The sequence below is a fragment of the Neopsephotus bourkii genome, unplaced genomic scaffold (genome assembly GCF_033783945.1).
Source record: "Neopsephotus bourkii isolate Nb327-2 ecotype Australia unplaced genomic scaffold, CSIRO-AGI_Nbou_v1 NB_887, whole genome shotgun sequence".
NCBI lineage: Eukaryota > Metazoa > Chordata > Aves > Psittaciformes > Psittacidae > Neopsephotus > Neopsephotus bourkii.
Genome location: NW_026901381.1, coordinates 1592613 through 1608916, shown reverse-complemented (window position 1 = coordinate 1608916; position 16304 = coordinate 1592613). Strand labels below are relative to the sequence as shown.

Genomic DNA, 16304 nt, shown 5'->3' with positions numbered 1-16304 from the left:
TGCTCATGTTTTCTATCGCCTTCCTTAGAATTACACTTTGGCCTCTGACTCGTGTTTAACTTGCCTGTACCACGTGAATCAGAGCTTGAACACAGAGTAAAGCAGCAACCAGATCTCTCCTGGAACTCAACTGAAGCATGTCTTACTATTGTGTGCAAACATTGTGGACAGCAAATGAGTCTGGACTCAGGCTTGTTCAGAACCTGCACTGAGAGTGAAGATGCACTCAGCCTGGATTTAGCACAAAAAGACCAGGCGGCAGGGAGAGTATATCTGATGAAACAGAAGAAAACTCGCACTTCATCTGATGATGCGCTTGTTTGACTGAACTGCCTATCAAAAACCTGGTGTATTTGATACCCCAGTCGATGGCTGTGTGGAACAGCACTGCTTAATTTCTCAATTAATGGTCCTTGATGCTTCTGTTTAGATTAGTTCATTGAAAATGTTTCAAATTCTTCCGTCTCCAGCTAATGAAAGAAAAGCACTGCTAGCAGCCAGCATAAATAAGGAAAGAATTTCAGCTATCTCTTAATGAAGCGTGTTCTCTTCCCAGGGACATTTTTTCCCTGGGATTTGGGCCATTCCGCTGGGTCTGTACCTCAGGTGACCCACAGGATCTTGCTACCACTGACTCCATCGCCATGTCTGTGCTGGAGGAGTCTATACGTCAGGGAGGTAAGATTCCATCCCATGCCCCAACACTGGGGGCTCTTCTAGGGGGAAAAGGAAACTGAGAGTTGTGAAATGTGTGTGAGCTTTTGGCTAAAACTGTAAAGAGGAGTCTCTTGCCTGTTCCACTGAGCAGCAAATCTTGCTGTTCTCTTAACTTCTGTAAGGAGTGTAACCTTACACTTACTTACACTGTAAGGAGTGTAACCTTACTTACACTGTAAGGAGTGTAACCTTACTTACACTGTAAGGAGTGTAACCTTACTTACACTGTAAGGAGTGTAACCTTACTTACACTGTAAGGAGTGTAACCTTACACTCCTTAACACCAAGTAGAGAGGTTATTGATCCCAAAGCTATAGTTGCAATTTGGGCTAAGAGCCTGTCTTCTCATTTCTTAAGGGTCTTCCTGCACTTTGTCACCTTGAAACTTAAAGGCAAACAGCATCTTTCATCAACAGGTCTCCAAGGGGTATTTCTAAAGGAGTCAAATTGCTTTGCCCTGTCTCACAGGTGAATGAGGTGTGGGAATCCAGGGAGGGATTTAAGATGCTGGTGAGCAGATGAGTGGCAGGAGACCAGGTTTCCTGGGTGTGGTGCTCCATCCAGTGTCACTTATCTGTGATTACAATTTTGAGGGCTTGCTTTCGTCAGTTGCTCATAACCTGGCAGCCATTTCTACTCAGTGGTGGAACCAATCTGGAGTATCTGCATGGCTCTGTGTGTTACTGTAGTATCTAGGGATAACATTTTCCCACTCTTCCATATCCCTGAAAGTGGGCTGTCACTGGTGTCCCCTGCTTTTGAATGGAAACTGAGACAAAGCTCATTTTGTGTCAGCAAACATGAATCCTGCTGTGTTGAGACATGTCCTTGTAGCCAGTGTTCTCATCTGGCTTCTTCCTGGATATGTTCTCTAGAAGCAGCAGGCAGAAAGATCTGTTCTCTATGTCTGTGCACTGTGAAGTACAAAACATGATCTATCTATCTGAGATAGCTTACAAAAGTGAAAAAGGAACTCATTATTTGTTTCTCTAGAGTAACTCCTGTAAACTCTCATTAAATAACTATAATAACCCAAGTGAATTTTACCCATTACCTTCTAGAAGATGCTTCCTTAAAGCTTATGAATGGCAGCACAATCCCACTAAAACAGCACTAGCAGATGTTTCATCTTTCACTTCTTCCAAAGCTATGAGCTGACATGTTAATTCTTATTGCAGAATTTAGCAGCTGTCACTTGGAAACAAGCCCTAAAGCACTGACAGGGCTTTTTAGGGTCATTAAAACTCTCTGTATGGAGGCCTGTCTCTGCGGGAATAAGCATATTTTACATCTCCCTTTTAACAGTGTGTTTAGCTCGGATTAAATACAAGCATCTTGCCTTTCCTCTTCCATGTTTCTAGTTTTACTACATACCTACTGGCATATTGCCTAGTGGGAAGACAGTCTAAACACCCTTCTCAGTCACTAGGGACAACTTCAAGATGGGATGGCACAGATGTAAATGAGAAGGTGGAGTATATAAAATCATTATATATAACTCTCTTTGAAAACATGTATCGTAGAATCCTAGACTGGTTTGGGTTGGAAGGGACCTTAAAGCTCATCCTGTCATGGGCAGGGACGCCTTTTACTAGACAGGTTCGTCCGAGCCCCATCCAACTTGGCCTATATATATCTAAACAAGTTATAGGGTGGGTTTACATGCAAAGTAGCTACTCCATAATAAGTCTTTCTGTGCAGTTTGTGCTCCATAATAATGAGAGGCAGCATACCTCAGTTTGTAGCATAAGAGACCTTGGGTTTATCTTGGGATAAAAGCATTCACGTGGGTCACTTAGTACAGAGCAACTGCTGTGCTGTAAATCTCTATCCCAGCACTGGTGTAACTTATCCTCAAGCATGTATTGCCAGCTGCTGCTGGGAGTTTCTGCTGGCTGACTCAAAGGAGTTATTTAGTACCTGATGCCTGTAGTGCCTAATGTCATGGAGCTTGCTAAAGCTTCTAATTTAGCAAAGGCTCAGAAAGGGATTGGCATTTAGTAGGCAGCAGGCCAGGTGAACAGGAATGAACAGTACATGTAACCCATATTGCAAGGTTTAGTTTGCTAAAGATCTGAATGGGGTTTATTGTTCCAGCTGTCTCCTGGCTGACATCTCGTACCTATCTCTGAATGTATGGTACCAGTTACTGCATCAGCTGCACAGAAGATTCTACGCAGCACTTCCTATATGCGTGCTTGTATATGAGAGTAGAATGTGACTTCCTAGTGCTGTCAGATGAGTTAAATTAAACTTACAGCACATTGCATTCGTTTTCAAAACCTCTTTTCTTGCTTTCCCTGGCAAGTGAGCACATCTGTGAAGCAGCAGTACCATGACAACATCCGCTGGATTCGGGAAGCTGGCAGGCACAGTCTGGTGAGTGCACAACTTCCTTCACTGCATGTGTCCTGGTCCAGAATGCTGGAGTGAAAAGCAGGCATGGGCATGAATGAAATCACTGCCTGTAACTCCCAGAGCTGATAACTGAAACCTCTTTCCAAAGTAGGGATTTTATGGTGAGCTGAAGCACTTCTTTCACTTCCTCATCTGGAAAAGTTCCAATAATTCAGCAATATCTAGTCTTACATCTGGAGTGAAACACATCAATGATTCACTCTCCATCTTATTTGTAACTAGCTTTCTTTCAGAGAGCTATTCACAGTGTCCCTCTTGGCATTGCTTTGGCTTTTCTTCTTCATGCCTGTAATTCTAGGTACCCTTTACAAAACAGGTGATGAGGCCAAAGATCTGCCATGCTTTTGTATAGTGGGAAGTAGGATGCCAGTGAAGCATCCTTTGTTTTTCTTTTAGGACAGGTTCTCACTGTGAAGCTAACAGATAACACTGTAGGGCTCCTGTGCTCTCCTTATCTGAAAGCCAGATTGGTCTGTGGGGTAAAAGCTGGAGAGAGGAGCATAATTGTGCAGGGCAGATGTTCTTTGCCATTCATTGTTTCCAGATTTCTCTTCCCTTCAGCCCACCACTGCCAATTCACCTCTGCTTCTCAGCTGTTGATAAGGGATGTGCTGATAGGGGGATTATAGCTGAGCAATCAGGTTGATTTAAAAGGTGGGATTGACTGGACAATAGCAGCTGAAAACAGAAATACATCTAATTTTGTGAGTGGAGATAAAACTGAGTGCAAAGAGGGATTTTAGTTTCTCTTTTTATGGAAGATGGGCATTGATGAAGAAATAATCTACACTTTCTGCTACAGAAGGGAAGGGGTCATTCCTGTGACTCTATTCATCTGGGGCCTAAAGATAAGCCACTTGCACAGAGAACCTTATTGCTTTGGCCTTTTTGTTTTACAGGTTGTTGGCTCTCAAGCTAGAATCTTATATTCTGATCAGAGGGGTCGTGTGTCTATAGCTGTGGCTATTAATCGAGCCATTTCTGAAGGGAGAATTAAGGTTTGTCATTTTCTTTGTGATTTGATAAATGTATTTGATATCTAAGACTGAGCTGACAGGTGGAAAAGAAGAAACCAGTGAGAGCAGAGGTGCCTGCTGGTTACATATCCTGAAGGCACCACTCCATAGTTATTCCCATTATGTACAATCAGCATCACACTGAGGCATTGTCACTCATTCATCTCCATCTCTTTTATAGCTGAATTACCCTTTTTAAAGGGGTGAGTTCAAATAGGACTTAGACCTTTCCTAGCTGGAAGGCAATCTGCTTTTCGTACTCAGAGAATGTTTGTTCAAGTATTCCAAGTGCTGTTGACCTTCTCAGGACTCAAAATGAACGTCACTGCAAGCTAGGCTCAAAAAATAAACCTGACCAGACCGAGCCCTCCCTTGGAGCTTTGACTGACCAGGTCAGACTCCCAGGCCCTTTGGATTTAGTTGTGTCCATTCTGTGTTTCTTCAAATCTCCATTCCTCCTCTTGGAAGCTGGGTGCTTGTGTCTTATTTTCAATGATGTCCTAATTCACTGCCAGCATAAACCAGAGCCAGCTAATTCCAGACCACACCGTGCCAAGAGTGAATTATTCCTGTATAAACCCTGTGCATGGCAAATGGTGACCTGGAAGCTGCCCTAGATTCATACTGTCAGTTAGATTCCAATCGAGAATGCACTTGTTTGACTTGTATGAAATCACTGATTTTCATTCTTAACTTCATTAGTCTTGAAGTTTCCCAAAAGCATAAATAAGTGTAAAACTTTGCTGTTTGCTGATGAAAATGGAAACTAAGAGCTCGTTTTCAATGAAGACTTTTGCATACTGAAATGCCTTTGGTATTTTGGCCAAGACGAAATAACCTTATGGCTGCCCCTCTTCTCCCATCCCTCCTTTTGAGGATGCCACTGGCATAACACCAAGCTCTTAGTTATGAATTTAAAGTAGCATGTGAACATCTGTTTTATAGTAAATAACAGGCAGAGAAGGTGTTTCAAGCTCTTAGGAGAAGGGGGCAAAGCTGAGGTTTGAAATGCCTGAAGACAGAAGTAAATTCAGCAAACGATCATCCCTTGGTAGCATTTGCAGTCCGTGAAGGATTCCATTCTCTTGTCCTTGGCTTTTTGCAGGCTCCAGTGGTCCTCAGCCGAGATCACCACGATGTGAGTGGGACTGACAGTCCGTACAGAGAAACCTCAAACATCTATGATGGATCAGCCTTTTGTGCAGGTCAGCAGAGCAGCTGAGGCTTGTCTGGGCGAACAACGGAGTTGCTTTACAAGAGAAACTGGGATTTTATGCAACACTTTTAAAATGCTTTTATTTAACCCTTTAATTCTGATTAATCAGATTCCCTAAGAAGGTTTCTGGGATTTAACAGTGGTAGGGATGTATGTAAAGCTACTTAAATAGGAAAGGTCCAGGAGAGTGCTGAACATTCAATGATGATCATAGAATCATTGAATAGTTAGGGTTGAAAAGGACCTTAAGATCGTTAAGTTCTAACCCCCCTGCCATGGGCAGGGACACCTCACTCTAAAACCATATCACCCAAGGCCTCGTCCAACCTGGCCTTGAACGCTGCCAGGGATGGAGCATTCACAACCTCCCTGGGCAACCTATTCCAGTGCCTCACCACCCTCACAGGAAAGAATTTCCTCCTTATATCCAATCTAAACTTCCCCTGTTTAAGTTTTAACACATTACCCCTTGTCCTATCACTACAGTCCCTAATGAAGAGTCCCTCCCCAATATCCCTATATGCCCCCTTTACCTGGATGTCAATGGAGAGCAGTGTCTGAGCACTCTATCTTCTGTTTGATTTTCACTTTGCACCTCACTGTTTCAAAGAGGGGATCTGAGCAGAATAACAGCTCTGTTTCCTTGGGATCCACAAGATCAGAAATCAAGTCTACAATAGTAATATGCTTAAACCAAAAAGATTCACAGATATGTTCATTTCATTGCCTGAGGACTTTGAAAACAGGGTGAAGTTTCTGAAAGGAACTTTCCTTATCATAAGGGAAAATACGTTGATAGCAAAAGCATAAGAAAGGAAGCCAGGCATTCTGAATTCAACTCCAAGCCTTGCTGCTCACTCACAGTGTGACTGTGGGCAAATCACATAGGTTTGCTATACAAAAGGAGCCTTTATTTCTGCACTCCTGCCCTGAGCTAGCCAGGCCCTTCTTTCAAATTGATGAAATGATGCTTTAGAGAAATTAACCCAAGAAATATCTTGATTGGAAAAAAAAAGACTGAAGTACTAAGCAATTTCTAACCTAAATCTCCCTCAATTTTCCATCCATAAAGTGGAAATGATGATAATGGCTTTAGCCCAGTAGCGTCCTGCATGTCACGAACTAACAATCACAAAGTGGTGTGAGACAGGAGGCTACAAGCTGCTGTTGAAGGAGGAATTATGATAGAGGTAGCTGGGTACATTGAATGACTTCCATTATGGCAATTCATAATGGAACCAAATTATGGCTCAATTTGAAGAAGAAAAGTTCCCTGCTATCATAACTGGATTTCCTGATGAAATGAGGCTTTTAGCTGTGTCTGTCAGGCCTACTTCAACCCTTCTTGAGCATGTTGGCTAATTCTAATAGGTCAGATAGATGCCTTGAATAATGCTGTGAGAAAATGGTGCAGCTGCACAGAGAACAGCAGTCCAAAGTCAGGTCTCCACCTTAGGGCAATAGAAATGAGGTTTGCTCAAAGCCCATTGCTCATCATGTGTTTTTCTTTGCATTTTGTGATTTACATGAACCATTTGCCTTCTCCAAGGGCTTATCTAAAGCCTATTGACCACTGATTTCACTGGTCTTTAAAGCCAGACCTATTTTACCAGGTGAACCTCTGGAGGTAATAACATCAAATCATTTAGGTTAAGGGAGAAAGCCCTTAAGATCATAAAGTCCAACAATCTTAGGTGTTCCTCTCTCCCTTCTTCCTGTTTTAACACCGTATTCGAGCTGGTTCAGGTGAAATTGGCTCCTCTGTACACACAGGAATTTCCCAGGGTGTTTGCTTGTCTCATTGTATTTTACAGTAAGTTCCTTAGCCTGACCCTTGGCAAACATGGGTCATTGCTGCTCTGCGAAGTGTATTTCAGCACAGACATTTGCAGTGAGTGACCTTTACCAAAGCCCAGGAGCAGCATGTTACTGCATCGTTAGTTCACTTGCCATCTCCTTGTTGAACCTGGGTTCTTCCCACACTAGTGACTGAGGAAGAAATCTGTACATTCTAGTATATGGGGATTTTGAGTTCTCCCACTCCCTCTTGACAGCACTGTAATTATGATAATTGGGTTATTAAAGTGACATAATGCCAGATAAAAGATGCCATAATGGGGCTTTTGACAGGGTTTAACATAGATTAGTGCTCAAGTAAACTCATTTTTCCATCAGAGATATAACTGTGGGTCTGTGAATGTGGCTGGTGCAGCTATTGCTGTTTGTTGCTTATTTTTTGCTGTTAAAAGTACAGCAAATTATCTGTTAAACCCATCCTGAATTAAATCTGGACAAACATTTTCAGTTTTACCCTGTTATCCTCTGTGTTGTATCTTTTTCCACCTATCTGGGTTTATTCTTTCGCACAAATTGTAGTCAATATACAAAAACCTAGTGAATTTCAGTGGAAATTGTGCATTTGTCATTAGCCAAATTACATTTGTCTGCTAAATTCTTTTTCTTCATTTCATTAAACAAATGACTCCTCCTGTGCTATTGTAGCAGTTCATGTTCAGATGAAAAATCCCCTAGGTCCAGAGAACTGAGGCCAGTACATCTTTCATCCCAGCTTTGTCCCCAAAACACAGCTCCTTAGCTTTACACTGGCTTTCTGCACAGGGCTGAATTAACCCTGCAGTATGGTCTGAAAATACTTCAGGCTTCTGAGAGTTGCATGGGGTTTGAACAACCTGCTCTAGTGGAAGGTGCTCCTGCCTGTGGCAGGGGGTTGGAACTGGATGAGCTTTAAGGTCCCAAACCATTCTGTGATAATCAAGGTGTCAGTGGAAGGAGTGAGCAGCACAACAACAACCCAAATGCAGTACATCAGATCTGTGACACCTTTGCTCTCCTCTCCTAGACATGGCAGTACAGAACTTTGTAGGAGATGCATTCAGAGGAGCAACCTGGGTCGCGTTGCACAATGGTGGTGGAGTTGGCTGGTAAGAACTGATCCATGTTTCTAAAGCTGGATTCTGAATCCCGTTACCACCGGTATGGGGAGGAGAAGCAGGAGGGGAATTGCAGAGAAGATGGATTACTGGAGTGATTGTGATCATGGGAAGGATGGGTTTGGAAACAAGGGCTGAAAGGATGTGTCATAAGGCAAAGGGTGCTGTTGTATCAGGCTTTTTAAATCAATGCCCGTATGTCTCCAGAAAGTGTTTTGGACATTGGCCACAGCTCAGTTTGAAGAACTTCATTTGCCAAACAAGCACAGTCTGCCATGGTCTTTTTGAACAGATCCTGCTTCCAAAGTTGTCTTCACACATGCACAGCCGGAGTGCTGGTGGATGGATTGTGGTTAGGTTTTCTCTTAAGCTGTATTTAAATCTGTGACCTTAAGACCCCAATATAAACGCTCACGTGCTAAAGTATAATGAGGGGTTATTGATACAAACCAGCTCAGGTGCCAGCAAACCCCCCGTCCTTCTTTCTTGTGCCTGGTAGGATAGAAGACAAGACTGGATTAAACACCTCCTTCACATCAGATGCAGAACTAAGAGAAATGCCTAGGCTGAGAAGTGAATGAAGGAAATAGTATTATTATAGTATTACTATATTTTATTATTATTATAGTATTATATTATTATATGGAGAGGAAAACTCATCTCCTTCATATGCCACTAAAAGACAGAGACTTTAGTTCTGGTTTGTTCTGTTCTGCATAGCTCAGCAAAGCCTTTCCCATTTAGAATCACAGAATGGTTAGGGTTGAAAACTCAAGTCTTCATTTAGCGGTGTCACCAGTCAAAAGGGGCACAATTCTCTGTTAAATACTATAGTGAACCCTCCCACTTCCCTGTTCCATCCAGCTCTGGAATATGCCAGAACTTGTAGCAGATGTTATCCAAGGAGACATTTGATGATACTTGTTACTCACCTGGATGAGCTGAATCTAGGAAATACCCCTTCAAGTCAGATGAAGAATTCCCTCGGCTGTACTCTGATTCCTTTGATTTCAGTGAAGTAGCTGTTGAATAGCAGGTACATGAGAGCAGACTTGAGTGATGGAATAAGAAAACTGAAAGCTTAGATGCATGGATTTGCCTTTACTGATTTCAGTGCTAATACTCACCATGGCCAGGATTTTATGCACAACTTCCATAAACTCTGAATGGAAAACACATATTGACTAGTTCTGTCTGAATTGCCTTAGGTGAGTTTAACCTTTTAAAATATCTGCTTATGAAATATAAGCAAAGAAAATACCTTTCTGCTACATGTTGTGCAAAATATTGGGAATATTTTAATGATAATTATAATGATTAGAATTGCTTACGCCATGAATGTTTTGTGCATTGATGATGCTTAGTTCAAAGATACAAATGATAGTATTCCCTATCTCTCTGGTCTCTGTAAGGCAAATTCTTCCTGTGTTTCTAGCCCTCTAAGCAATTCAAAGAGGGACTGGCTGAATGTAAGACTCCCCTTTCCATCTGGAAAACAGGCACTGACCATGCTGCAATCTCAGTTCCATTGTTTTAGTTGTTTCTTATATCATTAGAAGGAAGCTTTTCCTAAGGCAGAACAGAGGTGCTGTCATTTATGTGATAACATCAGAAAATCAGCACGTGGCTATTCTCTGCAACAGAAATATCAAATGGAAAAGCAGGATTTGGTTATCCTTTCTGACATTTCCTATGGCTGCTTAGCAGCTTGTCACTGTGGAAGGGTATCTGCTCACCTTGTTCTTGGGAACAATCATAGCCCCCTGATTAAATCACTGTGCTTCAGTGAAGAATGCAGAGCCTGAAAATTGAGCCTGTCTCTGCATGAGCCTCACTAAGCCACCATGCTGAGACTCAGAGGTGGTGACCATGTCATGTCATTAGATGCTGGGGTCTGGAGAGCTGTGGCACAACAGGGGGCTCTGCTTGGCTTAACTCATCATGGTACCGCTCTGGCTAGTTAAAGGCTGCATCCCTTTGCCTTCCACAGAGTAAAAGAGGAATGATTTAAAGGTGGTGAAAGCAGCAAAACAAACCTCCAAGCATAATGAATTACTCTCTTCTGCTGTGTTTTTCCTATGAGAATAGAGATGTGCCTTTTACCTGCTTTGCTTTTTCTGTGTTATAGCCTTATGGGACAAAAAGGAAAAGCAGGATTAATATTTATTTAGCTGGAATCTGCATCACATGTGCTGTTTGAGATACTTAAGATTAACAGTCTTGGCTCTAATCGCAGCAAATGAATGCTATTCATTTCTTGCTGCCTGTGTATTTGCAGGGGGCTTTACATTAGTGTGGAGCCTGAGTAACCTGTAGTAAGAAGAAGCAATCTCAGAATCAAACTGTGCTGCTGCCAGTGTGACATCTTGATTGTGAGAGAGGCCTTGTTTTCTTTGATCACCTTAGAAGGAGACATCTGGAAATTATAGGAGGTAGCTTAGGTCAAAATGCCACATGTTTCTTTAATTACCTGAAAATGTGACCCAATGGTAATGAAGACCTAGAGCTTGCCTTTAAAAGTGAGAGGTTTTGTTAGAAAATCCATCCTAACAAACATTGGCACTTGATTTATGAGTGATTTTTAGATAGGAGGGCAGATTCTGATGAGTGATTTTGATTTACACTGGAGTAACTCCACAGAAATCAATGGAGAGGCTCTAAATTTATGGAGTGAGATCCAATGCTCACTGTTTATGCTTTAGCTTCAAAGGATGCTCTTTGGGATGCTGTGCGCAGAGAGGATCTTTGCCACCGAAAGAGCATCATCTTCCTGTATGGAATAGCTTTACAAAGCACTGTTCCAGAGGTCTGATTTTCTTATTGTCTGATATTGCCAACAGGCTGTCTGGAGGTGTGATCACCCTATGATCCCAATTACATTGCAGTGGCATCAGTGATGTTCATAAGTGTACCCCAGCTTGGTACTTTGACAGCAAAGGATTGTGCTATTCTAATCTCTGCACTGAAGCAACAGAGTATGGTGAGGTAACTGGCCCTGCTCCTCATATAATTACATTTGTAATGCTGTCATCCAGTCTCGTCCCCTCTTTTGGAGAAGACAGCATCAACATGAGCTATTCATAAAGCAGCATTTGCAAGAAATGCCTATGTTTAGATGGTTTTCATCCCAAAATGAGACTCGGAGCAGAACTAATGAAAGATTTCACACACTAAAAAGATCCTGGGAATTAAATTGGAGGTTGAAAAGCATTGACAGTATTTTAAAGAGTCAGAGCTTAAAATATTAAACATCTCAATTGAAAACATGACTTTGTTTCAAATATTCCTGTTAAAGATAAGAAACTGCTTCAGTCAGTGACATTCTGCTGTGAGAACTGTCAGCTTCAAGAAAACTGGGCCTTTCAACAGAAATATGTTTGTAATATCTCTAATAACGGTAAAGTGGGGGGAATTCATGGAATGTCACCATGATGGGAAGAACTGGAGCAGTAAGTTCCTTGCTAAGCTATGTGATAGGGTTGTACTTAGCACACAGGTAGTGTATGTAACTAGTAAAACGCAGTTAACATCACATAAGTTACTTTACATTGAAAATGAGCAAATGTGAGTTGGAGATTGAGGGAGCAGATCCCAGGTCTGTGATGCTCCAATGTAGCCTCATTTCCAGAGAAGCTACTGCTGGAAAATATACAGTAAGAAACAATTCCTTCCTGGACTGGAAGGCACCTAACCCCTGTCTGATCCATGGATATGTCTGATATTGTTCTATGTACATTTTGGAGACTTATTCATTATATTAACTATGAAATACAGAAGACAACATCCTGCCTCCAGGGATCTCCATTGGTAGATTCTCATACCATGTGGTGTTGTATGATGTGCCACATCCCTCAAGTATTGCTGATGCTCAGTTCTAACACCAGAACCCTCATAGATTTACAGTAATGGATAATTATCCTGCTGCATTCTCCACTATTCCCCACATGCACTGAAACAGGAACTTGAGCAGGCTCTGAAGTCAGACAAGATGTTCTGCTCTACGTGTTTTCCCCATCCTTTACAAACCAAACTGGTATTTCTCCCAAGTATAATCTGTTAGTTTTAACATATTCCTGTTCTTCTTCTGCCAATAAGTCTGCTTCCTGTAAAGTTGGCACTGATGTCTTTAAACATCCATGTATCTCATTCAAAGTGAAGGCTGTTTTGGAATAGATCAAGGCAGATGTGCATTAAGTGGTGGTTAGCACTCTTTTAATAAGATACTTCTGCTCTTTCATTTGTCTCAGGAGAATATAAATACATCCATCTGTCTGCTTCAGTAAGTACATAGTCCTCCTCCTGATCCTATCTATATGGCAGGCTCTAGTGTAACAAATGAACAGCTAATGTTGATAATACCCTGAGGCAGGTAACTGTCCCATCAGCAGGGTTAACCTTTCCTTACCTGTTTTACACCCAGTCCAGTCCTCAGGAGATGCAGCACAAGCCTGGCTTGGCCCCCCCTGCTTGGAGCAGATGCTGGCTGATAGCTGGGCATTACAAGACAGGTGGAATAGGTTTGATGTGGAATAGGTCATGAAATGAGGCCTTTGCTCTGCTAAAGCCCCCTTTTGTGTGTGTGTGTGTAAATAAAACAGGTCACTGATGTGATCTCTTATTCAGCACCATTTCTATGTTCTCATCCTTGCACTGCAACTGAACAAGTCACCTCCTTTGAGTTTTGTGGGATTGGTTTGAATGATTTTGATTTAATTGTATTAAATCCATATTTTTTTTAGGGGTGAAGTGATCAACGGAGGGTTTGGCCTGGTTTTGGATGGGTCTAAGGAGGCTGAAGAACGGGCGAAGATGATGCTCAGCTGGGATGTTTCCAATGGAGTAAGCAAAACTCATTACATATGTCCACTTTAAAATCTTCCTGTCTTTAGGACTGTGCTTGTTTAGGTACTTGGGTTCCAGTGCTCCTATCTTTTCTATCTGAATGGGGAGTATGAGCACTCAAGCAGGAGTTTTTAGCATCTGGCTTTTTGTACTCCAGGAATAGTCCTAATAGGCCAAGAGACTCATTCTATTCCTGCTTCTAATATGGAAGGTTATGAGCCTCATTGTAGTGAAATCAATGAGTTGTTTTGTTTGGTTGGGTTTCTTTTTCTCCAACCAATTTCAAAGGACTTTAAGTGCTAAAAGAGGCTGAATAATTCCTGGGTAAGGAACTCATTGTAAGGCGTTGGGACCACCCCTTCTGACTTCATAATGTACTGGAAACCAGTAATTCCCACGTATCAGTGTGTGTTTTGTTATTTAAGCAGAAAGGGGAGCATGCTTACTATAACTTTGTTATAGTGTAGTTATAGACATGTTGGCATTGTTATTTGCCTACATAATACAATTGACAACTGTATGAACTTTAGTCTTGTCTATTCCCAGCTTCCGGATCTAGGAATCTCGGAAGGCCTATCATTTAAATGTCAGCTCATCCCTGCTACCATTACAGTTTTTGCATTCCATTAGTGTCCAGATAGATCCTGCCTAGGTTTAAGACTAGGATCCCATCTCTGAAATGGCAGAGAGCTTTTGCTTCAATATTTGCAGAGAATCAAATCAACCTGGCAGTCTAAAGGACAAGATCTGTTGTGTTTCAGTCATGTAACCTCTCAAGGACCTGATGTATTGAGAATTCCTTGCCAATACTGATATGATCTGTTCTGTTTCACTTCTCAAGAGAATTGCAGGAATTCCTTCTTGCCTTATGCCACTACAAAAGCATCAGTTTCTTGAAAGACACTGTTATCTAAAGCAAGTGCTAGTTTTACAGAGCTGGGGTTGAGTGCACAATGACTTTTAAAGGGAGACTTTTGTGAAGTTTTTAAGGTGCCTGGCTCTACCAATGTTATCTGCCCAATGGTATGTTTCTGCAGGAAGATGTACCAAGTGTACCCAGATATCACTCCCAAAAATGAAGCAGATATCACAAAAATGACTTCCCAAATCAGTAAGGAAACTAGAAACTGGCTGAAAGATTTATTGTTACGAAATCGGGCACCGGTGTTTGCGCAGATGTTGTGCAATGATGGATGTGGCAGGAGAAATGCAGGACTTTTACACCCATTGATTTTCTGGTCTGACAGGTTGCCAGGCGCTGCTGGTCGGGTAATGACTACGCTTATGAAACGATCTGCCAAGCAATGAAGGAGAATGCCACGCTGAAGGTGACTCTCCCTCACAAGGTGGTGGATGAGAGCATCCTGGAGCAAGCTGTGAAACATTAGCGGTATTCCAAGTGCAATTTTGTCCATGCAGATACATTTGAAGTTGCTTCCTCAATACCTGTTTTGTCTGGCCAAATGATAAAAGCTATGCAAATGTCTATGTGAGTTCCTCTTCTTTCCCTTTGATTTGTTAACAGGGTAAACCTCTATCTGTGATAGCTCCACTGATGTTGGGAATAATCTTTTCACTAATGTATATGGAACAGTGTTTGCGATAAGAAACTATTCATTGCAAGGAAAGGAACTAGAACTGGAAGGGAAAGGGCTTACACAGGTAAAACTGCATTGCCTGCTGCAGATGAGGTGTGATGAGCTGCTGTCCACAGGATTGTTGGCTCTCAAAGCTATATAACTGTTGGTACATGGCAGGTGAGCACATTCTGCAGCTCTGTATTGCCTCTGGTGCCAGGTAAAGGGGAAAGCATTTGTTTGGATTCACAAATCATTTCTTTACTCTGTTCATGTACTGTGTATGTCTCCAGACGAACAGTGAGAGTGGCATCTGCTTGTAACCGAGCCTTCTGTGAGGTGCAATCTGCAGTTGATGGAAATTGCTTTATATTATGGAAAAACCACCCACATTGCCAAGTTATATGCTGGAGATGAAAGTAGTTGCCAGCCAGATTTGACAGCCCTTCCTTTAACATATGTTATACATTACCTATTAGTAACAACCACACTGGACTGGGTCCAAAATTAGTATCTTGGTGTTGTATAAAACCCCTTCAGTCTTCACAGTCCAAAAATGCTAGGGTACTGTTGTGTCAAGAGGAACAACCAGAAAACACACTGGCTTGTCTGGACTAAGGATTCTAGAGTTGTTCCATCGATTCATCTTAATTCTGAGTTGAAAATCCAGCAAAGAGAAGCTGTTGATGAAATATTCATGGTGATTTCTTTACCTTCTGTATTGTTTAGTACTGGGATACTTACCAGCAAACTCACCTTCACATCCCAGACCAAAAAGGAACCTTATTTTCATCCTTGTACCTTTATTGACCAGAGGACATAAATTTGCAAGTAAACTTGTGTTTAATGGTGCTCAAGTTCCTAGGAGTTTGTAGCTCTGGACTACCTGTAGGGAGCCATAGAACCTCAATGTAGAAGCGCTGTACAAGAGCTACCAGCTGAGATTCAGATTGTAGAGTTATGAGTAAGACAAAATGGGTTACAGAAAGGCATCAGAAAATGAACCGATGAGCAGTTGGTCCCATTTATGACCATTCTGTTGTTTAACTATGTAGTACATAATAGTAATGTGTATATGTTTAAATGTGCTTTGGTCTTTAAACTGCACATTTCAACCCTTAACAAATGTGAATGGACTGAGTTCTGCAGGACCTTTGGGAGGGCCCAAGGAAGCAGTAGCCTGTGCCTACCTGGGATGAAACGGGTGACATCCAGCATCCATCAGCCCTGTGTGAAGATTCCCATTCTGAGCTCTGCTCAGCCTAGTTTTATCTGTTCTCGACTTGTTTGCAGGGCAGCTGGGACTGTGAATGGGCTGTTGTCCTGTGGGGATGCTGATGTTGGTTTCAGGTAGCTGAGCTCACTGCTGGGCAAACCCAGCTCAGGGAGAGCAGCCTTCAAGCTGTCCATCTCTGTAGGTACTGCGTTAGATCCCATCCACTGGATGTAGAGGCAGTGGATTTCTGTAGTGAGCTAACGCATACATAGAGCCTACAGCTCTATGGCAAGAAGTACCAGCCGTGGCCCTGGCCAGCAGCCTCCCAGCCTTGCTCCTGAAGATTTGATG

At 42.1% G+C, this 16304-nt stretch overlaps 1 protein-coding gene across 1 annotated transcript in view; it reads left to right on the top strand.

The window, feature by feature from the left end:
• Positions 1-14640, top strand: part of UROC1 (urocanate hydratase 1) — a 36173-nt gene extending 21533 nt beyond the window's left edge. The window contains exons 14-20 of the mRNA XM_061357179.1: positions 557-678; positions 3026-3096; positions 4035-4133; positions 5257-5356; positions 8228-8309; positions 13058-13157; positions 14408-14640. Coding sequence (XP_061213163.1) covers positions 557-678; positions 3026-3096; positions 4035-4133; positions 5257-5356; positions 8228-8309; positions 13058-13157; positions 14408-14548 — 715 coding nt within the window. The 3' untranslated portion in view covers positions 14549-14640. The remainder of the gene's footprint in view (positions 1-556; positions 679-3025; positions 3097-4034; positions 4134-5256; positions 5357-8227; positions 8310-13057; positions 13158-14407) is intronic.
• Positions 14641-16304: the final 1664 nt, after the last annotated feature.